Here is a 23,778-nt window from a genome sequence, read left to right as displayed (position 1 = left end):
TAGAATCTCAATTTCACAAATGCAGAGGCACGACTGTGAAACCTCTCCGAGAGAGAATTGAAGAACTCTTTGTCATCCTTCACATTGTGTCATCCGTCAAGTATGATGCATATAATGCTACTTTTAATGATATCACTGGCTGCTTGCATTATACACAAAAAATGATTGTTAACAGTTCCGCAATGAAGAATGAAAAAAATTGCCACTTCCTCAAATCCCAAAAATGAAACTCAAAAGGCTCCATCATCAAATTCATGATGTTTCACATTACTAGCTATAAATACACCTGACAGTGTATGATTGATAACAAGCAACTAGCTTAAGCATATCTGGGGCCAAAATTTCTGCAAAACAAAGCATAATATTTTAATGTATGGTCTGATAACCCATTCAGTCTGAGGCTCTGAGCTTTATCTTGAGCCAATGTTCCTAATGTTATCTGAAACAGTTACGAAGAGATACAGAGTAAAACACTCAAATACCATGCAAAGACCGTTGACCATATCAAGACAAAAATGACAAGAGAGCAATCCAACATCTAAGTAGAGAGCAACAAATTATGAATAGATCATCAGCTCAAGTGGATCAAAAGCATTACAACTAAAATTAAATGCATTACAATTATGATTTACCACCTTAACAATCATGAAATATAGTTTATCTTTATATTTATTGTTATTCTTCTTTCGGTGTACTTTTGACAAATTGAATTTGATTATGATTTTGCTGACTTGCAAAAGCATTTTTTTATTTTAAGTTAAATATATTATATCATGAAGGAGATTTGCACATCTCACGCATGGGCTTCAGGCCCACTGAGATTGAATATGAGATAGCCAACTTTTTTTTTTCCTTCTGTGTTTTTCTTATTAGGCTGTGAAAATGAGTCCATTTGTATTATATTTTGAAATTTTTATGGGCTCAGACATTGTGGAGTATGAATACCTCACCAAACCCCAAAGAATTGATAAATCATTATATAGTAATAGACTTGTAGTTTTCTTGATGTCAGGAACGATACATGACAGTAAAATGATCAACAAAATTCAACAACTGTGTTCAATGCCATGGACACTGATAGATCGACCTTTTGTGCAACATGAAAGCAACATCAGCATGGAAGAGGATATTAAGATAGATGGTGATGTTCTACCTGTGAGTCATTCAAATGTTTGTGTGTGCATGCGTGTGTGTGTGGGCGCGTGTAAAAAGGTTTGAGATTTTGATAGTGGTTTAGTTAATGAAATTAGATAGCTTTGTATTTTCAATAAGCAAAATATAAGAACATAATATTTAACTAATCACAATTGGTTTTTTATTTTTTATTTTTTTTATTATTGCTCTAACATCTAATCACACCCTCTATAATTTTAGGTTGATTTTATCTCATCTCTTTTAGCTATATTTTTGTATCAAATTACTAATAAAAGTGTCACGTAGTATTCAATTGGTTTACTAATTAACAAATACATGATACTTGAGATATTTTTGCATAGTTGCACCATTGTCTTTTTATATTTAAAATTACTTTAAGAAAAATATAAAATATAGAAAAATTCCTTAATTTATATTAGAATTAAAAATGAATTTTCGAAGTCCAGTTTCACTTATTGGCAACCTCATTGGTTTATAATTCTAATAACTATTTTGTGAAATAATTCTTGTTCATCTCATTTATTTTCTATCTTTTTCCCCGGATAATACAAAGCATTACGCCTCCTTTGAACCCCATCTACCCCCATGTTTTATGATATTACATGTTCATTTGATTTGAATAGTGTTGATGTTTTAGAATAATATAGGTGTTACCAACTAGACGTTAGTGAACACCGTGTTGGGTTTACACTTTACACGTTAGTAAAGTCCTACATCAAATACTAATGACAAGAATAACTTGTTAATATAACATAATTAGGACTAAACACATATGTTGGAGCCCACACAAGTGTGCTCAAATATCTTCACACTTAATGTTCTTAGCTATATAAAAGCTTACAAATACAAATTGTCACTTCCATAATGTTCTTAAGCATGAAAATGACCATTTATTTACAATTTTTATCAAATCTAGGTGTTGAGGCCCGAGTCTCTCCATTGCTCTTCATTGTATAATTGTACACAGAGAGAAGAGTTTGCAAAGATGTTTGATAGAGGTCCAAAGTTTACACCATGAGACATAAATCTTTGAATGTTTATAAACAAATAAATCGATTGAATGAACCTAACAATCACAGAGCACCTTCCGGTTGGAGAGAACATAAGAGCCTAAAGAATGGCCTTGATTTTTCAAGGAACAAGAGCTGAGCAATCTTGGGTCAACAGCCAGCTTTCTCAGTCTCTTTTAGGCACCATTGTCACAGCATAAGACAATATAATATTCCTGATGTGAAAAAGAGAGTTGGACAGTTCCTACTGGTGACGAAAGCAACCATGGCAAGAGGAGTGACTTACTGAACCTATGAGCTGTTTGTAGTCAGGAAGAGGAAAAACAAAAGTAGCAACTTTTCCTCTGGCTAGGACTTCAAATCTTCACGTCCACCACCAATACCAAAATCTTGAAGAGAGTCTTATGAGCCCAAATCCGTCCACAGGCAGTGTGTTTGATTCTTAAAAGCCCCGATCCATCCACAGGCAGTGTGTTTGTTGCATCTGATGATGTTATTTGGATTAAACTGGGCATACGAAATATAAAACATACCATTCCTACGTTGAAAATAAGAAAATATACAATATTTCATTCCCTTATCCCCACTTTAGTAAAATATGATAAATAAATGCACTATTTTCATTTTCTGAAATGCATTGATAAATTCACTTTGGAACATGGATATTTACATTCAAATGCTTTGGAAATCAATTTTTTTTTAAACTCTGTTGTAAGTTTTTGATGGGTTTTTAAACTCATCAAAATTTGCCAAAGATTGGTTTGTAAAATTGAAGAAGAAATTCTTTAACAAACAAAGGATTTGTTCAAAAACGCTTTTCTATTTTTAAAATAATGATAAATCAGAGCAATGGTTTGAAACAAATGAGCTTGGCCCGTATTTGGTTCATGATCTATTCAGTATGGATTTTATCTCCATGACTTGCAAGCCCACATAGTTCTCATTAGAACTACTGCTTCACTTTTTTAAAATTCAACATCAGAATTGCACTTGTATATGCTTCTATTTGAAAATTAAAGGATTTTTACCTAGGACTAATCAGAAGAAGCATATAGGAAGATCTGTCTCTAAAAATCTCTTGCAATGTTACATAGGATTGCTCAAATTTATTCATCAGTAGATGAGATACCAAAGCCCTCCACAGCCAAATAAGGGCATTTGTTGGTGGTGAAATGAGAAAGCCAGAACATTAGCCTTGTTCATGTGTTGCACAAAATAAAATATTAGGACTAGTGATGGTAAGGAAAATTTTTAGCATGTACTACCAGAAAGTAAAGCTGATGCCTATTATTTCTTAATCTTTTTGAAAAAAATATACAAAAAAGAAAAAAAGGAAAAAGATTCAAAGGATTTGAAACTTGGAAATGCATAAATGAAGGGTTAGTCTAGTGGAAACTGGGATGGAGTACCTGGTGAGATTTGGAATGCTACCACCACCAATACTCTTTCGATGATATGATAAGTTTCTCTTGAATTTCCCAACCTCCTCTTGTCAAGCATATGGCAAGGCTTAGAAAATATAATTTGAATTCAAGAATTATGTGCAAAAGGAAAAAAATTATTATCTCAAAACATTTGCTTGACATTTCACAAAGAAATAATGAAGTTGAAGAAATTTCAAGATCCTGGTTCATACTTTATTTATTTATTTATTTTTTTTCTGAAGGAAATGATTTCCTTTTAATCAAATTTCAATGCTGACAATGCGGACCACCAGTGGTTATTTTCTCCATTGCTCTTGGAAAGTCCTGTCTTGATCAAAACTAAACAATAAATGCTCTTAGGGCCAACCTCTAGGTACCAGTAACAATATAAGGTTAGAAAACTTTGAGAATAAATCTTGAAAACAAAAAAGCAAAAAAATAAACGATTATAAACCGTTTGTACAAATCTCGAAGAAAAAGGTTTGAGTGCTTACCAAAAGTGTTGGTTGCAGAGGAACTTTGAGTTGGTTGGCTGAAGTCAACCTAGATTTTGAAAGCAAGATAATAGTTTTCATATCACAAGCTTGAATCTCACAGGGCTATTTATAGCATATTATTGCTGGAAGCACCAAAGAAATACCTGTCAGATGGAAAACTAGGTAATTGTGTAGAAGCCTTGAAAATAAATTAAAAAATTAAAGAAAGGAAAAAATTTTAATAGCAAAATGCTGGTAGCAAGCTGAGAAAGTGACAAAATTGACCCCCCCCCCCCCAAAAAAAAAAAGATTATTGACTCACGCAAAAGCTTAATCTGTCTGCCAAAATCATCATTGCAAAGGACAGTTTTAGAAAAATAAGTTTTACATATAATACCTATAATAAATGCACTTTCTGCATAAATGCAACATATCAGTCACTTTCCCTGGGGAAGAATTATCTAATAGAAGCACATATAATAAAGCAGAAGAATTGCCGACCACTTCCTGATTTTGTATGGGCTTGTTCTTGTTTCAGCCTTTCATACCTACTCATGTCAGTTAAATTTGATTATCCAAAATAGTGAACGAAGGAAGCTGGAAAGTGTTCTAATTCATCATAATTAACATCAGTTAAACTATCCAATAATAGAAGGTACTAAATCAATTTGAGAACTAAATGGTTTTAGTAGAACATTTATGTACCTGACTCTAATATTTAAATGATGCCAAGTGAATGAAGAAAACAGCAAATGAGGACTCTTTCTACACTTTTAGCCGCATGATCACTTCATCATCTATTAATATGCAGAAGAAAATAGGCATTCTTGCTCCATTCTTTGCCCTTCTTCTTGATGGAACGTTTCCTTCAACAAAGGACAACACCTAAAAAGTGCTTGATCTCAAGGCAGAAACAGATTATGACACCGTTCTTCAGCCAGCCCTACATCAAGTAGTAACACTTTTTTAGATATATTATCAACAAATAAACTTATATTTATATAAAACTGAATGGAATGTACCTAACTGTAAAACAGTAGCTTGGGTTAAATTGGAATTTTAGCTCCTAAAATGACTTAGTCATCTATATGTATGCAGGGGATGTGATCAATCTTGCGTCACTTTTTTCCCTACTTTATTTGGTATCATTTCATCGTCAAAGGAAATACATGTACAATGACAACAAGTTAATTCAATAAATGTATAATTGAGCACGCACAGGTACAAGGAAAAGAATTAGCAGATAAGCTGAATGTGCAATGGAAAAGTACCAAAAAAAGTATGAAGTTAGGAATATTTGGAAGACATCCAAACAAACTCACATGGAAGACAATCAAGTTCTCGAGGTGTCATGAACTCACAATCACACTTGATATCCTATAAAATGCCTAAAAGATATCTTTTCTTTCAAATCTAGGGGTTGGAATTGGAGCTATGAGGCACCATTCTCTACATTATTCTTCATTACAATACAGTACATAGGGCAGTCCAAACTTGAAGAAAACAGAACATGCTGGCAGGACATACATAATTGCGGCTAACTGAATGTAAATTTAGCTTTTCGAAAATATTGATCGCAAGAGATGCATTTGGTAGGTTTATAATCATTGTATTCATCAATGGGATGATTTGAAGCAATTGTCCCTTATGCATTTGTTAGAGGCTTAAAACTTTGCAGAGTAGACAAAGACTTAAAAAGCATTTATGGTGATAGGTTCAAAGTATATAACAACAAACACAATTCAGTTGAACAAACCTAACAATCACAGGGCATCTTTGGACTTGATTTGTCATGGAACAAAAATCTCAGCAATCTTTGGGCCAGCTTTCCCCCCTCTGCCTCTGGCACCATTGTCACACAATAGGACATTTTAATGTTCTTGGTGGTAGTGGTAGCCCCAACAGGTGAGGACAGCAAGAGCAGTCACATGCTGAACCTTTTGAGCTCTTTCAAGGTAGGAAGAGAAAAAGAACCAAAAGCAGCAACCTATCCTCCGGAGGGGACTTCACATCTTCCCATCTACCACTAGTTCCAAAATTTCGAAGAGAAAGCCTGAGCAAGTCCCTCTCCACACTTGATCAGTGTGTTTCAGCTGCTGTTAGAAGGTAAAGAAGTAGCACTAGCTATCAACTACCATGTAGTTTACCTGAGATCAAACAGCATGCCAAACTGGCCAAGTCAAATCCCAATATTTCTTGAAATACTCTAAACTTATAAAACAAATGTATTAATCATCAAATACATATTATGGAAAAATTGCGTTACCTTGTTTTAATTATTCCCTCAAAAGTATTTGTCTTGCACTTCAAAAGTTCACAGTAGAAATGCAGTGAAAGTATAATGAGGCAAGAGCAGCTCCAGCAAGAATGAGAGTAAATGATTCTCAAATTAAAAAAAAAGGATGAGCTTTCACAGTGACTTGAAAATATATCAGAGATTTAGAAATTTATATACAATGCAAAGGGACCAGCAGCTAGCAGTGGCATAAATTGGCAGCAGGTGTGTGAGACACTTATTTACAAGTAAAATTGACCCTGCAAAACAAAAGGCAATGAATGAGCATGTTGAAAATCACCTAGTTCAAAAACTATATGTCTAGTGTAGCATAATCTTGGGATCCAAAGCCTCTGGTTGAAAAACATCTGATAGCATCTCTTACATAGGTATACCAAAAATATTTTTACTTTATTATGGAATATATATATATCTGAATGTTTTTCTGGATGCCGTGAAGATTTTCTATAAATTAATTAAAAAAAAAACTAAAACATCTAATACTAAAATTGTGGTATCAATATCATGATATATGGTCTGTAGAGCTTAGGATAAAACATTTATAACCATAAAAGACATACCTTGAGCAAATTATTTTAAAACCAATTAATATTTTTTTTACTACTATACGTTATCCATTGGTTATTTTATCCTCTAAAACTTTAATCAAATAATAATTTGAAGGAACAATTTTCTATATATATATATATATATATATATATATATATTCAATTCATTAAACAGATTGATTGGTAGTTTTTGTTTCTTTGATTGTTAAAATACTCTAAACTTATAAAACAAATGTATTAATCATCAAATACATATTCTTGAAAAATTGCATTACCTTGGGTTAAACATTCCTGCAAAAGTCTTTGCCATGTAATTCAAAAGTACAGAGTAGAAATGTAGCAAATGTATAATGAGGCAAGAGGAACTCCAGCAAGAATGAGAATTAGTACGTGGGCAGAAGCGTTCTTCTGACTCATAGCTCAATCAACGTATGGATATTCTGGGAATGTGGGCAATCTTGACCCGGCCCTCCCCTTTCTCGTTTCCATACCGTTCTTTCAACAAACGACAATTATAGATCTCTAGCTGATAAAGAGAGGTGGGCAAAACGTCTTCTAGTAAGCCGTCAAGATTATTGCAGTCCCAAATCGTTAAGTGTTTAAGAGAGGTAAGGGTTTGAAACCCCTTACCATTGAGAGATTTTAGATATGGTAAAATACCGATGGCGAAATCGGTAAGATTAGGAGGCAGCAATGCCTCCTCTGGAAAGGGCTCCAATTCTTTGCGATGATCAGAAATTGTGAAACTTCTGAGAGAGTGAAGACCTTGCAATCCCAATTCCATGCGACGGGAAATGAGTTTCTCGCACCCGTATATAGCAAGACTTTCTAAGCTGGAGGGCAAACCTCCTTCGGGAAACGATTCCAGTTCTGGACACCATCGCAGTTCCAAACGCACGAGAGATGGGAGGAGGGTATGCATCCCTTCAGGCAATGACTTTAAGTTTCTGCAGTCATGGATTACAATCTGAGACAAAATTGGAGCGCACAGTCCTCTGCTGGGAAAGGAAACTAAATCAGGGCACCCACAGAAGTCCAAGCAAGTGAGGGAAGCAAATTCTGGTGGAAATGACAAAATTGAATCACCGCCACCCTCTATGAACACACTTTTAAGTGATTGATAGTCATGACCACTTGGAATCTGCATTTTTCCCGAGCATACTAATTCATGGAGAGCTGGAGAGTTAGGAAGCGAAGCGACAAGCTGCTCACACTTTCTGATATTAAGTTTGGTCAAAGACGGAAGTTGAACGGGCAGACCCCCACTTAGCTTGGGACAATCTTTAATATAAAGTTCTCGAAGACAAGTGAAAACTTCCCCTTTAAAAAGAACCCAATCCTGCCACTCTGGCATATTTTCAAATGATAAATACTCAAGGGCTCTAAATGGGTTTATTGTATTCCCGTAGAACTCAAGGCCCACACTTGATATTTCACCAAAACATTCAATTTTAAGGCTCTTGAGGCTAGGTAGCTGTCCAAGCGGAGGCAAGGACAAGCAATTACGAAGCTTTATGAACACCATTTTTGAGAATGACGAGTCTCCTAACCATTTTGGAAAGCTTGTACCTTCATAATTAGTGATGGTGAGAGAATTCAAGTTTGTGCAAGGACACAACTTCTCGAGCAAAATAATTTCCTTTTCTGAATCTTTAGTGCCATGACCATGTTCCCACTCCAACTTCAACTCAGATAAATCTTGCTTGTTCTTTAATATAACCTCCTTAGTATCTTTATCAATGCATCGAACATTTTCCAAGTTCAACAAAGATAATTTTCCAGAAAGATGCTGAAGCTCCCCCAACTCTTTAATATTGGACCCATCATCATGTTTGCCCACACAAAAAACATATAATTTTATGAGATTTTTCATTTTACCCATATGAGGGGGCATCTCTTCCATATTGGCTTCACTATTATCTAGGTGGCGCAAGTTGATTAGTTTACTCGTGTTGGCAGGCAACTTGGTGATGTACGATGACAATATCAAGGTTTGCAAATTATACAAGTTACATAAAGAATCGGGCAAGTCTTTGATCCCAGTGTTACAAGTGTTTAAATAACGTAGATGTATCAAGTTATCAACAGTAATTGGTAACTCCTTTATGCATGCACCATACAATGATAACACTCGTAAGCATTTAAAATTCTGAAAAAAATTAAGATCTATCTTCACTATGTTTTTATATTCAAAAATCCAAGTTGGTAAGTGGCTTTTTACCAATAAGGTTCGCAAACCCTTAGCTTCTGAAGGGATCTCAAATTCCTTAGAGACATAAAAGCCAGCTTTGTAATATGACAAATGACGTGTCTCTTTTGTTATTTCATTAGACTCATTACTCTCCTCCAATCGGAAACAAAATTTCCCACATATAGATTTTGCTAAGTCATTGATAAGATCATGCATTAAAAAACATGATTTAGACTTACTTGATTGTTGAAAAAATGACCTTGATACTAAATCATTAAAGTATTCTTCACCTATTTCTTCTAATTCTATACACCTAGCTTCTTTGGGTTGCTGCAATAAACCTTCTGCCATCCACAAAAGGATCAACTCCTCCTTTTCAAATTCATAATCTTTTGGGAAAATTGAGCAATAAGCAAAGCATCGCTTCAGATGTGATGGGATGTAATGATAGCTCAGTTTTAATGCCGGAAAGATATTAGTTTTGGCATCTAGTAAATCCCAAATATGACTCTTCCAAATCTTAATCCAATCATTTTGATTAAAATTTGAACGCAATGAACCCCCAAGTGTTTTTGCAGCCAACGGCAAGCCTCTACACTTTTCAACAATCTCTTTACCAATTTCCAACAGGTGTGGAAATTCATTGGGATTTCTATTTCCAAATGCAGAATGAACAAATATTTTCATACAATCCTCATTTGAGAGTTCATATAGAAAATAATGAGTTGAAACTGTGACTACTCTTGCAACTTTTTCACTTCGTGTAGTAACAATGATCTTAGGGTCCGTTTGGATACAGCTGAAAACTGAAACTGAAAACTGAAAAACACTGTAGCAAAATAATTTTTAAATATGTGAATAGTATCGTGGGACCCATTTTTGATGAAAAAGTTGCTAAAAAATGTATTTTGTGAGACCCATGAACAGTGCATAAAAACACTATTCACAACAAAAAAGTCAAAAAGTTACAGCTTGACAAAAAAAAAAAAAAAAAATTTTGAAATGTAAACGTGCGTCTGAGAAGCAAAACGCGCTTCCCAAACGCACTCTTGACCTCTTGTGCCTCACATTTAAAAACTTTAATGAAATTGTCCCAAACACCATAATTTTCATTCCAAACATCATCTAAAACAAGAAAAAATTTCTTCCCTTTTAAAGTCTTTTGAATTTCAATTTCCAACGATTGCAAGTACTGAAAGTTACTAGCCGTACCATTGATCCCCTCAGAAATAGCTTTTAATATCTCAAGATTATCAAAATTTTCTGAAACACAAACCCATGCTTTGAGGTCAAAACTCTTTTTTAACTTTTTCGTCATTGAATACAAACTGGGCAAGTGTTGTTTTACCGATCCCACCCATACCCACTATGGGCACAACACATATCTTACTTGCAACATCTGATTGCCACAATTTAAATATCTCTTCTTTATCCATATCTCTACCAATCACATCACATGTTTCGGGGCAAGAAGTTTTTGTTTGTGAGGGCAGTGATGATAATTTTACTCCAACGGTATCCTTTTTCAGACTAAGAATACCCATTTGATCTATAATACTATCTAAGTCTGCTAGAATCTTTTCTAGCTTAAATGGTATTTCTTTTTCAAATGAATCAACAAAAGCAGTGATGAAGTTCCGTACCTCACTAGTGCCTGTTTGAGACTCAGCGTGTAACTTGCACCACAAGGCAATCTCATCTAGAAGGTCATCCGCATCATAAACAGCATCTTGAAGATCGTCCAGCCACTCTTTCACATCTGGGTTTGTATATTGGTTGCCCTCCGCATCAACGAGCACCAAATTAGCAGACCTCAGTAGCATCTTCAACTTTTTTAGCGATCCATCAATGTCTTTCCTTCCCTTGAGAAAGTCTCGGAAATCACGAGAAGAAAGTCTGTCAAACGCCACCTGAAGGAATGCAGAGAGAAATGCTCCACCCACCAAAGCCACGGCCATGCTTTCTTCTTTGCAAAAGACGTGAGTGGTGAAAAACCAAAGGCAAGAGAATGCAAACAAGAGAACCAAAAGAGAGTGAGAGAGAAATGTGATCTGTGAAAGTGTTTTTTTGTTTTTGTAGAAACTTTCAAAGTACTTCCTCTTTTGCTTTTAATGCGTGTAGTGGAAACTTTTTTTTTTTATGGGTAAACAAGTGCAGTGGAAACTGAAAGGTCCTTTTACTACTATATAGGTGTGAATCAAATGTGAACCATTGAATTGATTTCAATGAATAATTGCGCGTGGTGGTGGTTTCAGGAATTTTGTTTAGGAGATCATTAAGAAACTTAAATTAAATTTTTTTTTAAAAAAAAATGAGAACATGAATATATCAAGTTATTGACAAAAAAAAAAAAAAAAGATGAAATTTTACAATTTCCTTTTACAAGTTTTCAAAATTTGAATTGTTACATGATAATTCATTATGAGTAACTAGATAATATCCCGCGCGATGCGCAGACTACACGCATTTATGTTTGTCCACAATATTGTTAATTTTGAAACTTGATTTTCTTAATTCATATTTTCTTTAAAAAAAATTGTATAACACTGTAAGATTATAATATATTATAATATTTACTGTTAAAAGTAGATTTTATTTTTCAAACTGATTAAATGATTTTGAAATCTACAAATAAGAATTTAAAGTATATAATTCTTTTATATCCTAAAATTACATAAATTTCAGCAACCTGCCAAACACATTTTCAACCACTTTATTCTCACAACCAAATATGGAGACCTTGATTACAAACACCCAATTAATAATCTCAATGAAATTAAGGAAATCATTTGTAAGTATTAACATAAAGAGAACATGATTAAACAAAGAGACATTTTCTAAAAACATATTCATTTATCAAAATTCAATTGTCTTTAGTTGGACTTTTGTATCCTTTTAAAAAAAAAAGCGAAAAACACTTTTAAATAACCATTGACTTTTGTTTTTATCACTATGGCTCATACCGCACAAAATAGCTGTAAAATAAACTTACAAAGAGACAACAAATTATGAATTCTAACACAAAATTTATTAAAAAAATAGCTAACTTCATAAATAATCAATTAGAATGTTTCTTTTTCTTTTTCTTTAGTTCTAAAAAAATACATTTATAATTTTCCCAAACCAAAATCTCAAACACCCAAAGATTCCAAGCGAATCATAATCTTCACAAAATCTACAATGTTTGACTTCAACATCAAAACTGTAAACTACGGTCACTGAATAAAAAACGCAAGCCCCCTTCCTTGGTCATAGCCTACTCAAACGAGTTACGATCAAATGATACTACAATGGGTATGAAAGGCTATGGACATGTGTATATAAATGAGTAGAAGTGAAAAGGGTGAATGGAAATGCAAAGAGTTTTTTGTGTGTGTGAGAGATGAAAAATCTTGAAACATTAAATCAAATGAAACAAATAGTAGTCTTAAAACATTGAATAAATAATGTAACAAAAATAGTCTTGAAACATTGAACCAAATGAAATAAAGAGTCTCTACTTTTAAATTTGTTCTTATCTCTAATGTGGCTTAAGGGTATTTCAATTCTCTTCATAGAATGCGCCACATGACCGAACCTCAGCAACCTACCAAACACTTTCTCAACCACTTTATTCTCATAACCAAATATGGAGACCTTGATCACAAACACCCAATTAATTATTTCAATGAAATTAAGCAAATCATTTGTAAGTATTAACATAAAGAGAACATGATTAAACAAAGATAAATTTTCTAAAAACACATTCATTTTTCAAAATTCAATTGTCTTTAGTTGGAATTTCGTATACTTTAAAAAAAAAAAAAGCGAAAAACACTTTTAAATCACCATTGATTTTTGTTTTTATCACTATGGTTCATACCACACAAAATAGCAGTAAAATAAACTTACAAAGAAACAAAAAATTATGAATTCTAACACAAAATTTATTAAAAAAAATAGCTAACTTCATAAATAATCAATTAGAGTGTTTCTTTTTCTTTTTCTTTAGTTCTAAAAAAATACATTTATAATTTTCTCAAACCAAAATCTCAAACACCCAAAGACTCCAAGCGAATCATAATCTTCACAAAATCTACAATGTCTGACTTCAACATCAAAACCGTAAGCTACTGTCACTAAATAAAAAATGCAAGCCCCCTTCCTTGGTTATAGCCTACTCATATGGGTTACGATCAGATGATACTACAATGGGTATGAAAGGCTATGGACATGTGTATATAAATGAGTAGAAGTGAAAAGGTTGAATGGAAATGTAAAGAGTTTTTTGTGTGTGTGAGAGATCAAAAGTCTTGAAACATTGAACCAAATGAAATAAATAGTCTTAAAACATTGAATAAATAATGTAATAAAAATAGTCTTGAAACATTGAACCAAATGAAATAAAGAGTCTCTACTTTTAAATTTGTTCTTATATCTAATGTGGCTTAAGGGTATTTCAATTCTCTTCATAGAGTATGCCACATGGCAGAACTTCATGCTCTCTCGCATGAGGTCTCTGCTTTTATATATATATATATATATATATTGATGATTGATTTATTGCCAATGTGGATAGCTATGACCATTTTGTTTTGTTAAGTTTGTCTAACAATTTTTTATTTATTTTTTATTTTTTATGTAGTTGTTATTATCTATTAATTTGTTATTATTTTTATAAAAATATTTTAAACTAAATGAATAAACTTAACTCATTGGTACTGTATTAATTATTGACGCATACCACCACTCTCATTCATACATAAAATAATACACTACGTGTCTATTTAATCAATCAAATGCTTGAACAATCACTAACTTTACAATTTTTCTTGAATTTTTTTGACTTTATAACAAAAAGTTATTATAACATAATAACAATATACACACATATAATAAACCCTCTATATTTCCTAATTATTAAATTATATAAAGTTATATTATATTTATATTGTACACACAAGTATCCACACACATCATTATTCACACAAATAACATTATAACAAAAAGTAATGCACACAATTAATATTAGACACACTCACACACTTATAATATAAATTTATAATAAAGAATGATACTTACAATTCACAAACACTTACTAATACTCTTAGAGTTGGAAATACTTGTAATAATGGTCTATAAGATTTAAGTCAGGGTGTGCAAAAATATTTTTAAGAATAAATTAAAGTATTAAACTAACAAAAAAAAAATATTAGAAATATATATATATATATTTTTTTTTTTGAAGTCAGGGGGTTTAAAAGCCGCCCCTGATTGTGTGTTATGGTGGATCCCAAACGCAGTTAAAAGCACAACAATTGAGATAGAATTTGACATATATGGCTCTTTGTGCCTATTAGTCTATGTTATTCCTACCAACTACTAAAATGTGAGTGACAGGAAAATTTATCTAGTTAATTGAGTTTATTTTCGTGGGTTTATTATATAAAATTACAATTATTCATTTTAAAAAAGTGTACTTAACAAATAAACTAAAGAAGCAATGGAAATAATCTCATCCAGCTTTGATCTTAGAATGGTTGGTGTTAGTCAAACCATTATATCCTTGGGTTAGCATTGGTGCGAGATGTCTCTTTTTCTGTAATTTCTGATAATAGAAAGGAGCAGTTGAAAGATTATAATCAACAAGTAGAATGGTTGGTGTTTTTTACTCAAACCATTATTTTCCTTTGAGGTTACAATTGGATTGGGGCGTCTTTTCTTGTATTGTTTGTAACTTTATATGACGAAAATTCAATGCGGGTCAAGGTTTTTTTTTTTTTTTTCAGCCAGTGAAAGGAACTTTACTTCCTAAAAATAAATAGTAAATCTGGTGGACGTTGCTTACTTGTTTCTAAAAATGAAGATAACAAAAAAAAAGAAAAAGAAAAAGCAAAGACAAATTTGACTAGTTGATATGAAGTTTAGTTCCCAAAAATATCTGAATGGAATGAAGGGGAAATTTGGTGGGTCATTTCTCGTGATGTTTGTAACTTTTTTCTGTGGAAGGAAGTCAAGGAACAACGAAGTTTGAGTCCCAAAAGTTGAGTGCTAAAAGAGAAGATGAAAGAAGGACCATAGGACAGCTGATTTTAATGGGGTGGTTGAATTGCGTGTTGTGGTTGATACCACACAGTTATTGCGTCTTCCAATAGGCACAATAAAATTTGGCTTGTAAAATTGTTTTCCTTTTTAGGCCTTATTTGAATATCACTTATTGTTAAAAATTGAAATTGAAAACTAAAAACTGAAAACACTGTAACAAAATAATTTTTAAATGTGTGAATAGTATCGAAGGACTCAATTTTAACTTAAAATTTGCTGAATTTCGTACTTATGGATATTGTGAACAATGCACAAAGACCACAAAAAAAAACGTAGCCGTTGAGAAATGCGCAAAATGTGCTTCCCAAACTCACACTTAATAGCTGATGTGACATTATCATTTAAGGTTTTTGTCTGTAGATTAATATCATTTTATAATATAAGTTATTTGGTAGAAAATTAAATGGTTTAGATAAAATGAAATCTACGTATTAGAGTACTTTAAAAAAATCTAAAAATCTTGATCCGACTAAGTAGAAAATCTTGTGACGGCTACACAATCTTGACGTGATAATCACTCCATAAGTACAAATTTTTGTAGGTTGGGAAATAAGGGTTGTGATTCATATATTTAGGAAAGAGCTTCACACACATACATACACTTAGTATTCAAGTAACAATTTTGAATGACATAGTTATAATTAATTTCAACATTATGGGACCCACAAGATGTTAAAAAAAACATTAAAAAATACACTTTTGTTAAAAAAAAAAAAAAAAAAAAAAAAAAAAAAAAACTTATGCAAACCACTGGAGTGTGTGATTTCATTTTTTTTTTTTTTTTCAAAAAAGCTATAAAAATACAGCATAAAACACAAACTTTTTATATTATGAATACTCAAAATATAATTTTTTTTTTTAAATTTACTATACTTTTTAATTCCAAATTCCAAAACAAACGAGCTTAGGGACCCAAGTGAACACTAAATACCTCATCACATCACACCCGAAATGAATTAATAAATCTTTAAAAAGTCATAGGCTGAACTGTTTAAGAACTTGGGCCGAGTGTAAGAAATGAGCCTTTCGTGATATTTGGATACTGGAGTTTAATGGTGTATTAAGGGAACGACTTGATGACCCGTTAAATTTGGTTGATGAAGGATTGCGAGTTTTTGTAAGTTATTGAGCCTTCCTAGCAACTTCTTAAATCAAATCAGAGCCGTTCAATCTTTTTTCATGGTTTGGGTTTTTATGAACCCACTAGAATAAGAAAATTTGTAAGGGGAAGAAATTGATAATAACATTCATGTAACTTGCTTTAGGAGAAGTGGAGAACATAGTTGTTGACTTGTAAAGGCTAACTACATGAGGATTCTTTTAAAATGAGACAAATCAAGAGACAGATGTCTCATAATGTTTGTAACTATTTTCTGTGGAAGGAAGTGTCAAGTAACAAGTTTAGGTTCCAAAAGTAAAAATCAAGAAATCGAGTGGTAGACTGGTAGTTGATTACTAATGAAGGGGTAAAAATTGGCATGACGGACCTTCCCCATAATGGGCTTGACGGATCTTAGCCCATGGGCCGATAATGGGTAGGCCTAAGGCATAGCAGGAATCCTAACTTAAAATAGTTGTTACACACGCTTGAAATCCGGTAGAATCCCAAAGGAAATCGGAATCCTAGTACGAGGAGAATTCTGGAAGATACACGCGTTAGTGGAAAGATCCTCTCTACAAGGAAATGTCTTGTCCACCACGTTTGGGATTACTCAAGAGGATTCCCATAAGGAAAAGACTTCTACATCAAGGAAGAGAGGCCAACTTTCTACCACTATAAAAGCCCCAATACCCTCACAAATCAAGGTACGTATAATTTACCCCTCTCTAGCATTCTAGAGTTGAGAATAGTTCTAACTTGACCTTTGGAGGGTATTTGGCCGGCACCACACCGGTGCCCTCTGTTAGATCACTTCTTTCTTCTTGCAGGTTGATAGTTCAAGCGTGTGAGGATCGTGTAGCTCACTGGTAATTTTACGGCATCATCAATTGGCGCTGTCTGTGGGAATATCGAGCTTAGCCAGACTATCGCTTCCCTGACATAAGAGTTGCATGGTACTCACTCGCTTGATGGCTTCCACCAACAACATTCAAGGGGATGAGCCGCCAAGATCTACTGCATTAGAGAGGCAGGTCCAAACTCTCATGGCAGCAGTAGAACGTCTCACAAAACAGAACCATGATTTGGAGGAGCAGTTACGCCAAAGGGACGCAAGACATAACGTTCAGGAGGAAAACCAAGAAGGTACCAGTGCTGAACGAAGGGACCAAGAGAAGCCAGAGGGCAGAAACGCCCCAAGCAGACTAGAGCGGCAAAACATGAGCCTTCCATCCCTCATGGATTCGGCCCTTCCACCTATTGTCGCAGAGATGCAGGCAATGAAGGAACAGATGGAGGTCATGATGAATGTCCTCAAGGGACGAGTGTCCAATGATCTTGATGACCTAGTAAACAGAACCGACTCACCGTTCACTACCTCCGTAAACTCATTCCCCCTGCCACAAAAGTTTCGCATGCCCCAGATTGAAAGCTACGACGGGGTCAAGGATCCCCTCGATCATCTAGAGACTTTCAAGACCCTAATGCACCTTCAAGGGGTACCAGACGAGATCATGTGTAGGGTCTTCCTGACGATGCTGAAGGGCCCTGTGAGAATTTGGTTCAGTAGATTAACGCCAAGCTCCATCAATACTTTCAAGGAATTGAGCGCCCAGTTCACCTCGTACTTTATTGGGGGACATAGGTACAAAAGGTCTATTGTGTGCTTAATGAGCATCAAGCAGCGAGAAGACGAGACACTGCGGTCCTATATAACTCGTTTCAACAAGGAGGCCCTTTCAATTGACGAAGCGGATGATAAGATACTTGTAGCTGCATTCACTAATGGATTGCGGAAGGGTAAGTTTTTGTTTTCTTTATACAAAAATGACCCGAAGACCATGACGGACGTACTTTATAGAGCCACCAAATACATGAATGCAGAAGATGCGTTGTTGGCCAGCGATGAGAAGCCCAGGACGAGGGAAAGACAGGAGGACACACGACAGGATAGGAGGCGAAAGATTGCTAGAATCGGAGATCAACGAGATGAAAGGCACCCTAGACCCCCCACTGGGAAGTTCACCAACTTCACCCCATTAACCGCCCCGATAGATCAAGTCTTAATGCAGATCGAGGAAGAAGGAGCACTGACGTTCCCTGGTAAACTAAAGGGAGACCCCAACAAGAGGTCAAGGGATAAGTATTGCCGCTTCCACCGTGACCACGGGCACGACACAGCCAACTGCTACGATCTAAAGCAGCAGATTGAGGCCCTTATTAGACAAGGTAAGCTACAGAGGTTTGTAAGCAAGGAAAGAACCGATCTGCCCCAGGAGCAGGCCCCACGAAGGGAGAATGAGCACCCTAAACCACCTATGGGGACATAAGAATGATTGTAGGGGGCACAACCGCTACCGGATCTTCCAAAAAAGCCAACAAAACCTACCTCAAAATGGTCCATAGTGTCCAACTTACGGGATCCGTACCTAAGATACCACGAATAGATAATCCAGTTATCGGATTTTTAGAGGATGATACTCGGAGGCTTCACCATCCTCATGATGACGCACTTGTGGCCAGCTTGTAAATAGGGGATTATAACATGCATTGGGTCATCGTCGACAACGGCAGCTCAGCGGACATCTTATACTACCCGACATTCCAACAAATGAGGATTGATAGGGAACGATTAACCCCAACAAATGCCCCACTTGTGGGATTTGGGGGAACAAAGGTGTTCCCCTTAGGTGTAATTACACTATCTGTGACGGCAGGTGACTATCCTCGGCATATCACTAAGGAAGTAATGTTTCTCGTAGTCGACTACTCGTCTGCCTACAATGCCATTCTCGGACGGCCCACTCTCAATTCCTGGAAGGCGGCAACTTCAACATACCACTTGATGATTAAATTCCCGACGAAGTATGGGGTAGGAGAACTGCGGGGAAATCAAATAGCAGCACAGGAATGCTATATTGCCATGCTAGAGATGGAGGATCAACAACAAACGATGTGTATCGAAGAGCAACGAGCACTAGCAGAGCCAATTGAAGAGCTGGAAGAGGTAAGCCTTGATGACTCGCGGCTGGAACGGACGACCAGAATTGGCACACTAGCTAGTTGGCCAGTGCGCCAAATGCTCACAACTTTCTTCAGAGATAACAAAGGCGTGTTCGCCTGGAGTCACGAAGACATGCCAGGAATTAACCCCACAGTCATGGTCCACAAGTTAAATGTGTCGTCCTCATTCCCTCCAATCCGACAAAAGAAACGAGTGTTCGCCCAGGAGCGGGACAAGGCCATAGCTGAGGAAGTTTGAAAATTACTAGAGGCAGGTTTCATCTGGGAAGCATATTACCTCGACTGGTTGGTGAACGTCGTCATGGTTAAAAAGGCCAACGGAAATTGGAGGATGTGCGTAGATTTCACAGATCTTAACAAGGCTTGCCCTAAAGACAACTACCTGCTCCCACGGATAGATACCTTGGTAGATTCAACTGTGAGACACCAGCTCCTAAGTTTCATGGACGCTTTCTCGGGCTACAAACAGATCAGGATGGATGAATCTGATCAAGAGAAGACCTCCTTTGTCACAAGCCAGGGATTATTCTGCTACAAGGTGATGCCTTTCGGATTCAAAAATGTTGGGGCAACATACCAAAGGTTAATGAACAAGATGTTTGCGCACCAGATCGGAAGGAATGTACAAGTTTATGTTGACGACATGTTGGTAAAGAGCCTGCGTGAAGTTGATCACCTAGACGACCTCAGGGAGACGTTTGACACACTCCGATCATTCAACATGAAGCTGAATCCAAACAAGTGCGCATTCGGAGTGACGGCCGGGAAATTCTTTGGCTTCATGGTGTCTCAAAGAGGTATAGAGGTCAACTCGGAAAAAGTACGGGCCATAATGGAGTTAGAGCCATGAAGGACGGTTAAGGAAGTTCAAAGTTTGAACAGAAAGGTTGCAGCCTTGAACAAGTTCGTCTCAAGAGCGACGGACAGGTGTTTACCCTTCTTCCGCACTCTAAAGAAATCATTCGAATGGACAGACGAATGCCAGACGACATTTAACGACTTAAAGGCATACCTTTCATCCCCACCGCTGCTCAGTCCATCCAAGCCAGGAGAAGAGCTTTACCTGTATTTTGCTGTCTCACACACCGCTGTAAGCACAGCTCTGGTAAGAGAGGAAGACGGATCTCAAAGCCAGTCTACTTTACTAGTCGAGCACTCAGAGGGGCAGAAAAGAGGTACCCTCAGATGGAGAAGTTGGCTTTCGCGTTGATAGTCGCAGCGTGAAAACTTAAGCCATACTTCCAAGCGTGCACCATTGTTGTCTTGACAGACAAGCCCTTGAGGAAAGCTATGAGTGGTCTAGAGGCTGCAGGAAGAATGGCATTATGGGCAGTAGAGCTTAGCGAATTTGACATCCAGTACCATCCGAGGACGCTATAAAAGGGTAGGTAGTAGCTGACCTTATCCCAGAATTCACCTTTGGAGACGGCCAGGGGGCAGGGGAGAAAAGACAGTGGAACATTTATATAGACAGATCTTCTAACAGACGAGCAGGAGGAGCCGGCGTAGTGATCCAATCCCCTGAGGGAGATAAGATCCAATGCATGATTCGACTAGATTTCCCCACGACCAACAACGAGGCGGAGTATGAAGCCTTGGTGGCAGGGCTAGACCTCGCAAAGGCTGCGGGGGCGGAAAACATAGTCGTACACTGCGATTCACAGGTTGTAACGAGTCAAATTAATGGCAGCTACGAATGCAAAAATGAGAGGATGAAGAGGTATATAGAAGAAGTAAAATACCGAATCGGCGACCTTGAAGTCAGATTTGTTCAAATCCCAAGGGAAGAAAATGAATGTGCCGACCATCTAGCAAAAGCTGCCTCAGCCGAATTTATGCTTGTCCCCGAACAGGTATTATCATTCGTTCAACTCTCCTCACTGATCGATGACGGAATGTGTATGCAGGAAGTAGACTATGAATGCAATTAGACTACGCCATTGATATTCTATCTAAAAACCGGCGTGTTACCGGACGAGAAGAACGCTGCAAGAAAATTGAAGGTCTAGGCAGCATGGTTTGTGCTGATGAAAGATGTCTTATACAAAAGAGGGTTCACTCGACCATACCTGAGGTGTTTAGGCCACGAGGAAGCACATTACGTAATGAGAGAAGTCCACGAGGGTATCTGCGAAAACCACTCGAGCGCATGATCATTAGTACACAAGTTGATCAGAGCCAGATACTACTGGCCTACAATGCTGAAGGACGTGCAAGCTTATGTCAAGTCCTACGACAAGTGTCAGAGGTTCAGCAATTTCATCAGACAACCGTCCGAAGAACTGACACCCATGACGGCACCTTGGCTGTTCGCACAATGGGGACTAGATATAATGGGCCCATTCCCAATGGCGATCAGGCAACTAAAGTTCCTAGTAGTTGGCATAGATTACTTCACTAAGTGGGTAGAAGCAGAAGCCTTAGCCACCATTACGGAGAAGAACATCCGAAGTTTTGTCTGGAGAAATATCATATGCAGGTATGGGATACCCAGAGTGCTGGTTTTTGACAACGGTAAGCAATTCGACAACAGTGCATTCAGAGACTTCTGCTCGGAACTTGGGATCAAGAACCATTACTTGTTGCCAGCACACCCACAGGCTAATAGGCAAGTCGAAGTCACGAACCGGTCCTTACTCAAGATAATCAAGACCCGGCTCAAGGGGGCAAAGGGTATCTGGCCGGACGAACTACCAAGCGTTCTATGGGCATACTGGACTACAACAAGAACACCCACTGGAGAAATGCCATTTCGACTAGTATACGGATGTAAAGCTGTCATTCCCGCAGAAGTGGGGCTCGCAAGCTATCGGGTGGAGAACTATGACGAGGATAAGAACGAGGAAGCCATGCACCTTCAACTCGACCTGGTGGACGAAGTAAGGATGGCAGCGGAGCAAAGGTTGGCGCGATATCAGAATCTCATGGCAAAACACTACAACTCCAACGTCAGGCATAGGGACTTTCAGGTTGGCGATCTTGTACTACGGAAGGTAATGGGCGCCACTAGAGATCCTTCGCAAGGGAAACTCGACCCCAACTGGGAAGGACCCTACAGGATCGTATCATGGTAGAGGAAGGGCACCTACCACCTCGAGACTCTGGACGGACAAAAGATGCAACACCCATGGAACACAGAGCATTTACAGAAATACTACCAGTGGAAACAATATGAAGAATAGCGACAATCCCCTATTCCCCAGTTTATTTAATTTTAGCTACAATTACTACTAGTTTTCTTTTAATAATTTTTGCTACTATATTTTGTGCCTTTTTAAGCCCAAGGGGCATGTACTTTTTCCCTACAAACGTATTTTAAAGAGGAATTATTCAAACACAGTGTTTTTCTACTTGAATTCTCACAAAGCTCAAAAGTAAACAAGATAAAATATCTACCAAGTCCGCAAAGTGGACGGATCACCCATAGGGTGAAAATATTCACAAAGTCCACAAAGTGGACGGATCACCCATAGGGTGAAAATATTTACAAAGTCCGCAAAGTGGACGGTTCACCCTATAAATATTCACAAAGTCCACAAAGTGGACGGATCACCCATAGGGTGAAAATATTTACAAAGTCCACAAAGTGGACGGATCACCATAGGGTGGAAATATCTACCAAGTCCGCAAAGTGGACGGATCACCCATAGGGTGGAAATATTTACAAAGTCCACAAAGTGGACGGATCACCATAGGGTGGAAATATTTACAAAGTCCGCAAAAGTGGATAGATCACCCATAGGGTGAAAATTGTAAGTCCACAAAGTGGACGGATCATCCTAGACGGGCGGCAGTCAAAGCCTATAAATAGATGAATGAAAATAAATTACACTAAGTAGGCGAATCGTCCCTGACAGGGGAAAACTCCTTAAGTCAATAAAAATGGACGATTAGAACAAAATCAATGAAATAGACGGGTAGTCTTGGACCAATAGCGTTTAATATACAAAATCCACTAGTTGAGTAATGACTAGCCCATAAAATGGACGGATGACAACAAATTCTAATTGGACGGACACAAGCCCATCAACTGCACGGATCACCCCTTTAGGAGAATTTCCAAGTCCACAATAAGGGACGGGATAAACTACTTAAGTATTCAAGTAGGACGGATCGTTCGAAAACAAAAACTATACAAGTTCATAAAAATGGCCAGTTCTCCGTATATTAAACAACTTGAGAGGACGGATATTTATGCATCATTCAAATAATAAAGATTAATGTAGCAGACATAAAGTTGTAAAAAGCAACATTGACGGATAAAACCCTCAAAGGGTAATTGTTTAATACACAAAATTAAGAATGGATTGTTCACAAAAAAAAAAAAAAAAACAATCTACTTTTTTGGGTCGGCATCTTGAACATTTTTTACTAGAGCTGATTCTCCGTCGCCTTGAGCTGCCTCCTTAGCAAAGAGGTCATCTGTATTCTCTGAGGCGATGGGCAAAGCAGAAGTCTGGCCTTGGTCGTC

General features: G+C 36.7%; 3 protein-coding genes across 14 annotated transcripts; 2 read left to right on the top strand and 1 right to left on the bottom strand.

Moving 5' to 3' along the window:
- Positions 1-1,928: 1,928 nt before the first annotated feature.
- Positions 1,929-10,443, bottom strand: LOC115989596 (putative disease resistance protein At3g14460). Of its 12 annotated transcripts, XM_031113370.1 has the most exons (9): positions 10,153-10,443; positions 7,185-9,881; positions 6,332-6,600; positions 5,822-6,212; positions 4,771-5,008; positions 4,463-4,613; positions 4,084-4,132; positions 3,575-3,928; positions 1,929-2,649 (listed from the first exon to the last, which is right to left on the bottom strand). In XM_031113370.1, exons 1-2 carry the CDS (start codon positions 10,416-10,418, stop codon positions 7,334-7,336), a joined length of 2,814 nt encoding a protein of 937 aa, XP_030969230.1. In that variant the 5' UTR covers positions 10,419-10,443; the 3' UTR covers positions 1,929-2,649; positions 3,575-3,928; positions 4,084-4,132; positions 4,463-4,613; positions 4,771-5,008; positions 5,822-6,212; positions 6,332-6,600; positions 7,185-7,333. The 12 variants fall into 12 exon arrangements, with proteins under 12 accessions (XP_030969230.1, XP_030969221.1, XP_030969223.1 ...); XM_031113361.1 differs by having other exon boundaries at positions 3,575-4,229; XM_031113363.1 differs by having other exon boundaries at positions 3,575-4,208.
- A 6,811-nt stretch (positions 10,444-17,254) lies between these two features.
- Positions 17,255-18,613, top strand: LOC115990371. Its single transcript, XM_031114206.1, has one exon. It carries the CDS (start codon positions 17,255-17,257, stop codon positions 18,611-18,613), a length of 1,359 nt encoding a protein of 452 aa, XP_030970066.1.
- A 215-nt stretch (positions 18,614-18,828) lies between these two features.
- LOC115990370 lies at positions 18,829-19,545 on the top strand. The gene has a single exon (XM_031114205.1). It carries the CDS (start codon positions 18,829-18,831, stop codon positions 19,543-19,545), a length of 717 nt encoding a protein of 238 aa, XP_030970065.1.
- Positions 19,546-23,778: the final 4,233 nt, after the last annotated feature.

Source organism: Quercus lobata, chromosome 5, assembly GCF_001633185.2.
Source record: "Quercus lobata isolate SW786 chromosome 5, ValleyOak3.0 Primary Assembly, whole genome shotgun sequence".
Taxonomy (NCBI): Eukaryota; Viridiplantae; Streptophyta; class Magnoliopsida; order Fagales; family Fagaceae; genus Quercus; species Quercus lobata.
This window is presented reverse-complemented; position numbering and strand designations above follow the sequence as displayed.

Excerpts from the sequence above, each read along its gene's own strand:
- LOC115989596 (XM_031113361.1), bottom strand. The coding sequence starts at position 10,418 with ATGACGAAAAAGTTAAAAAAGAGTTTTGACCTCAAAGCATGGGTTTGT. Across the intron at positions 9,882-10,152 it reads AAATGTGAGGCACAAGAGGT|TAAGATCATTGTTACTACAC; the intron begins CAAGAGTGCGTT and ends CCAAACGGACCC.
- LOC115990371 (XM_031114206.1), top strand. The coding sequence starts at position 17,255 with ATGGCTTCCACCAACAACATTCAAGGGGATGAGCCGCCAAGATCTACT.
- LOC115990370 (XM_031114205.1), top strand. The coding sequence starts at position 18,829 with ATGCATTGGGTCATCGTCGACAACGGCAGCTCAGCGGACATCTTATAC.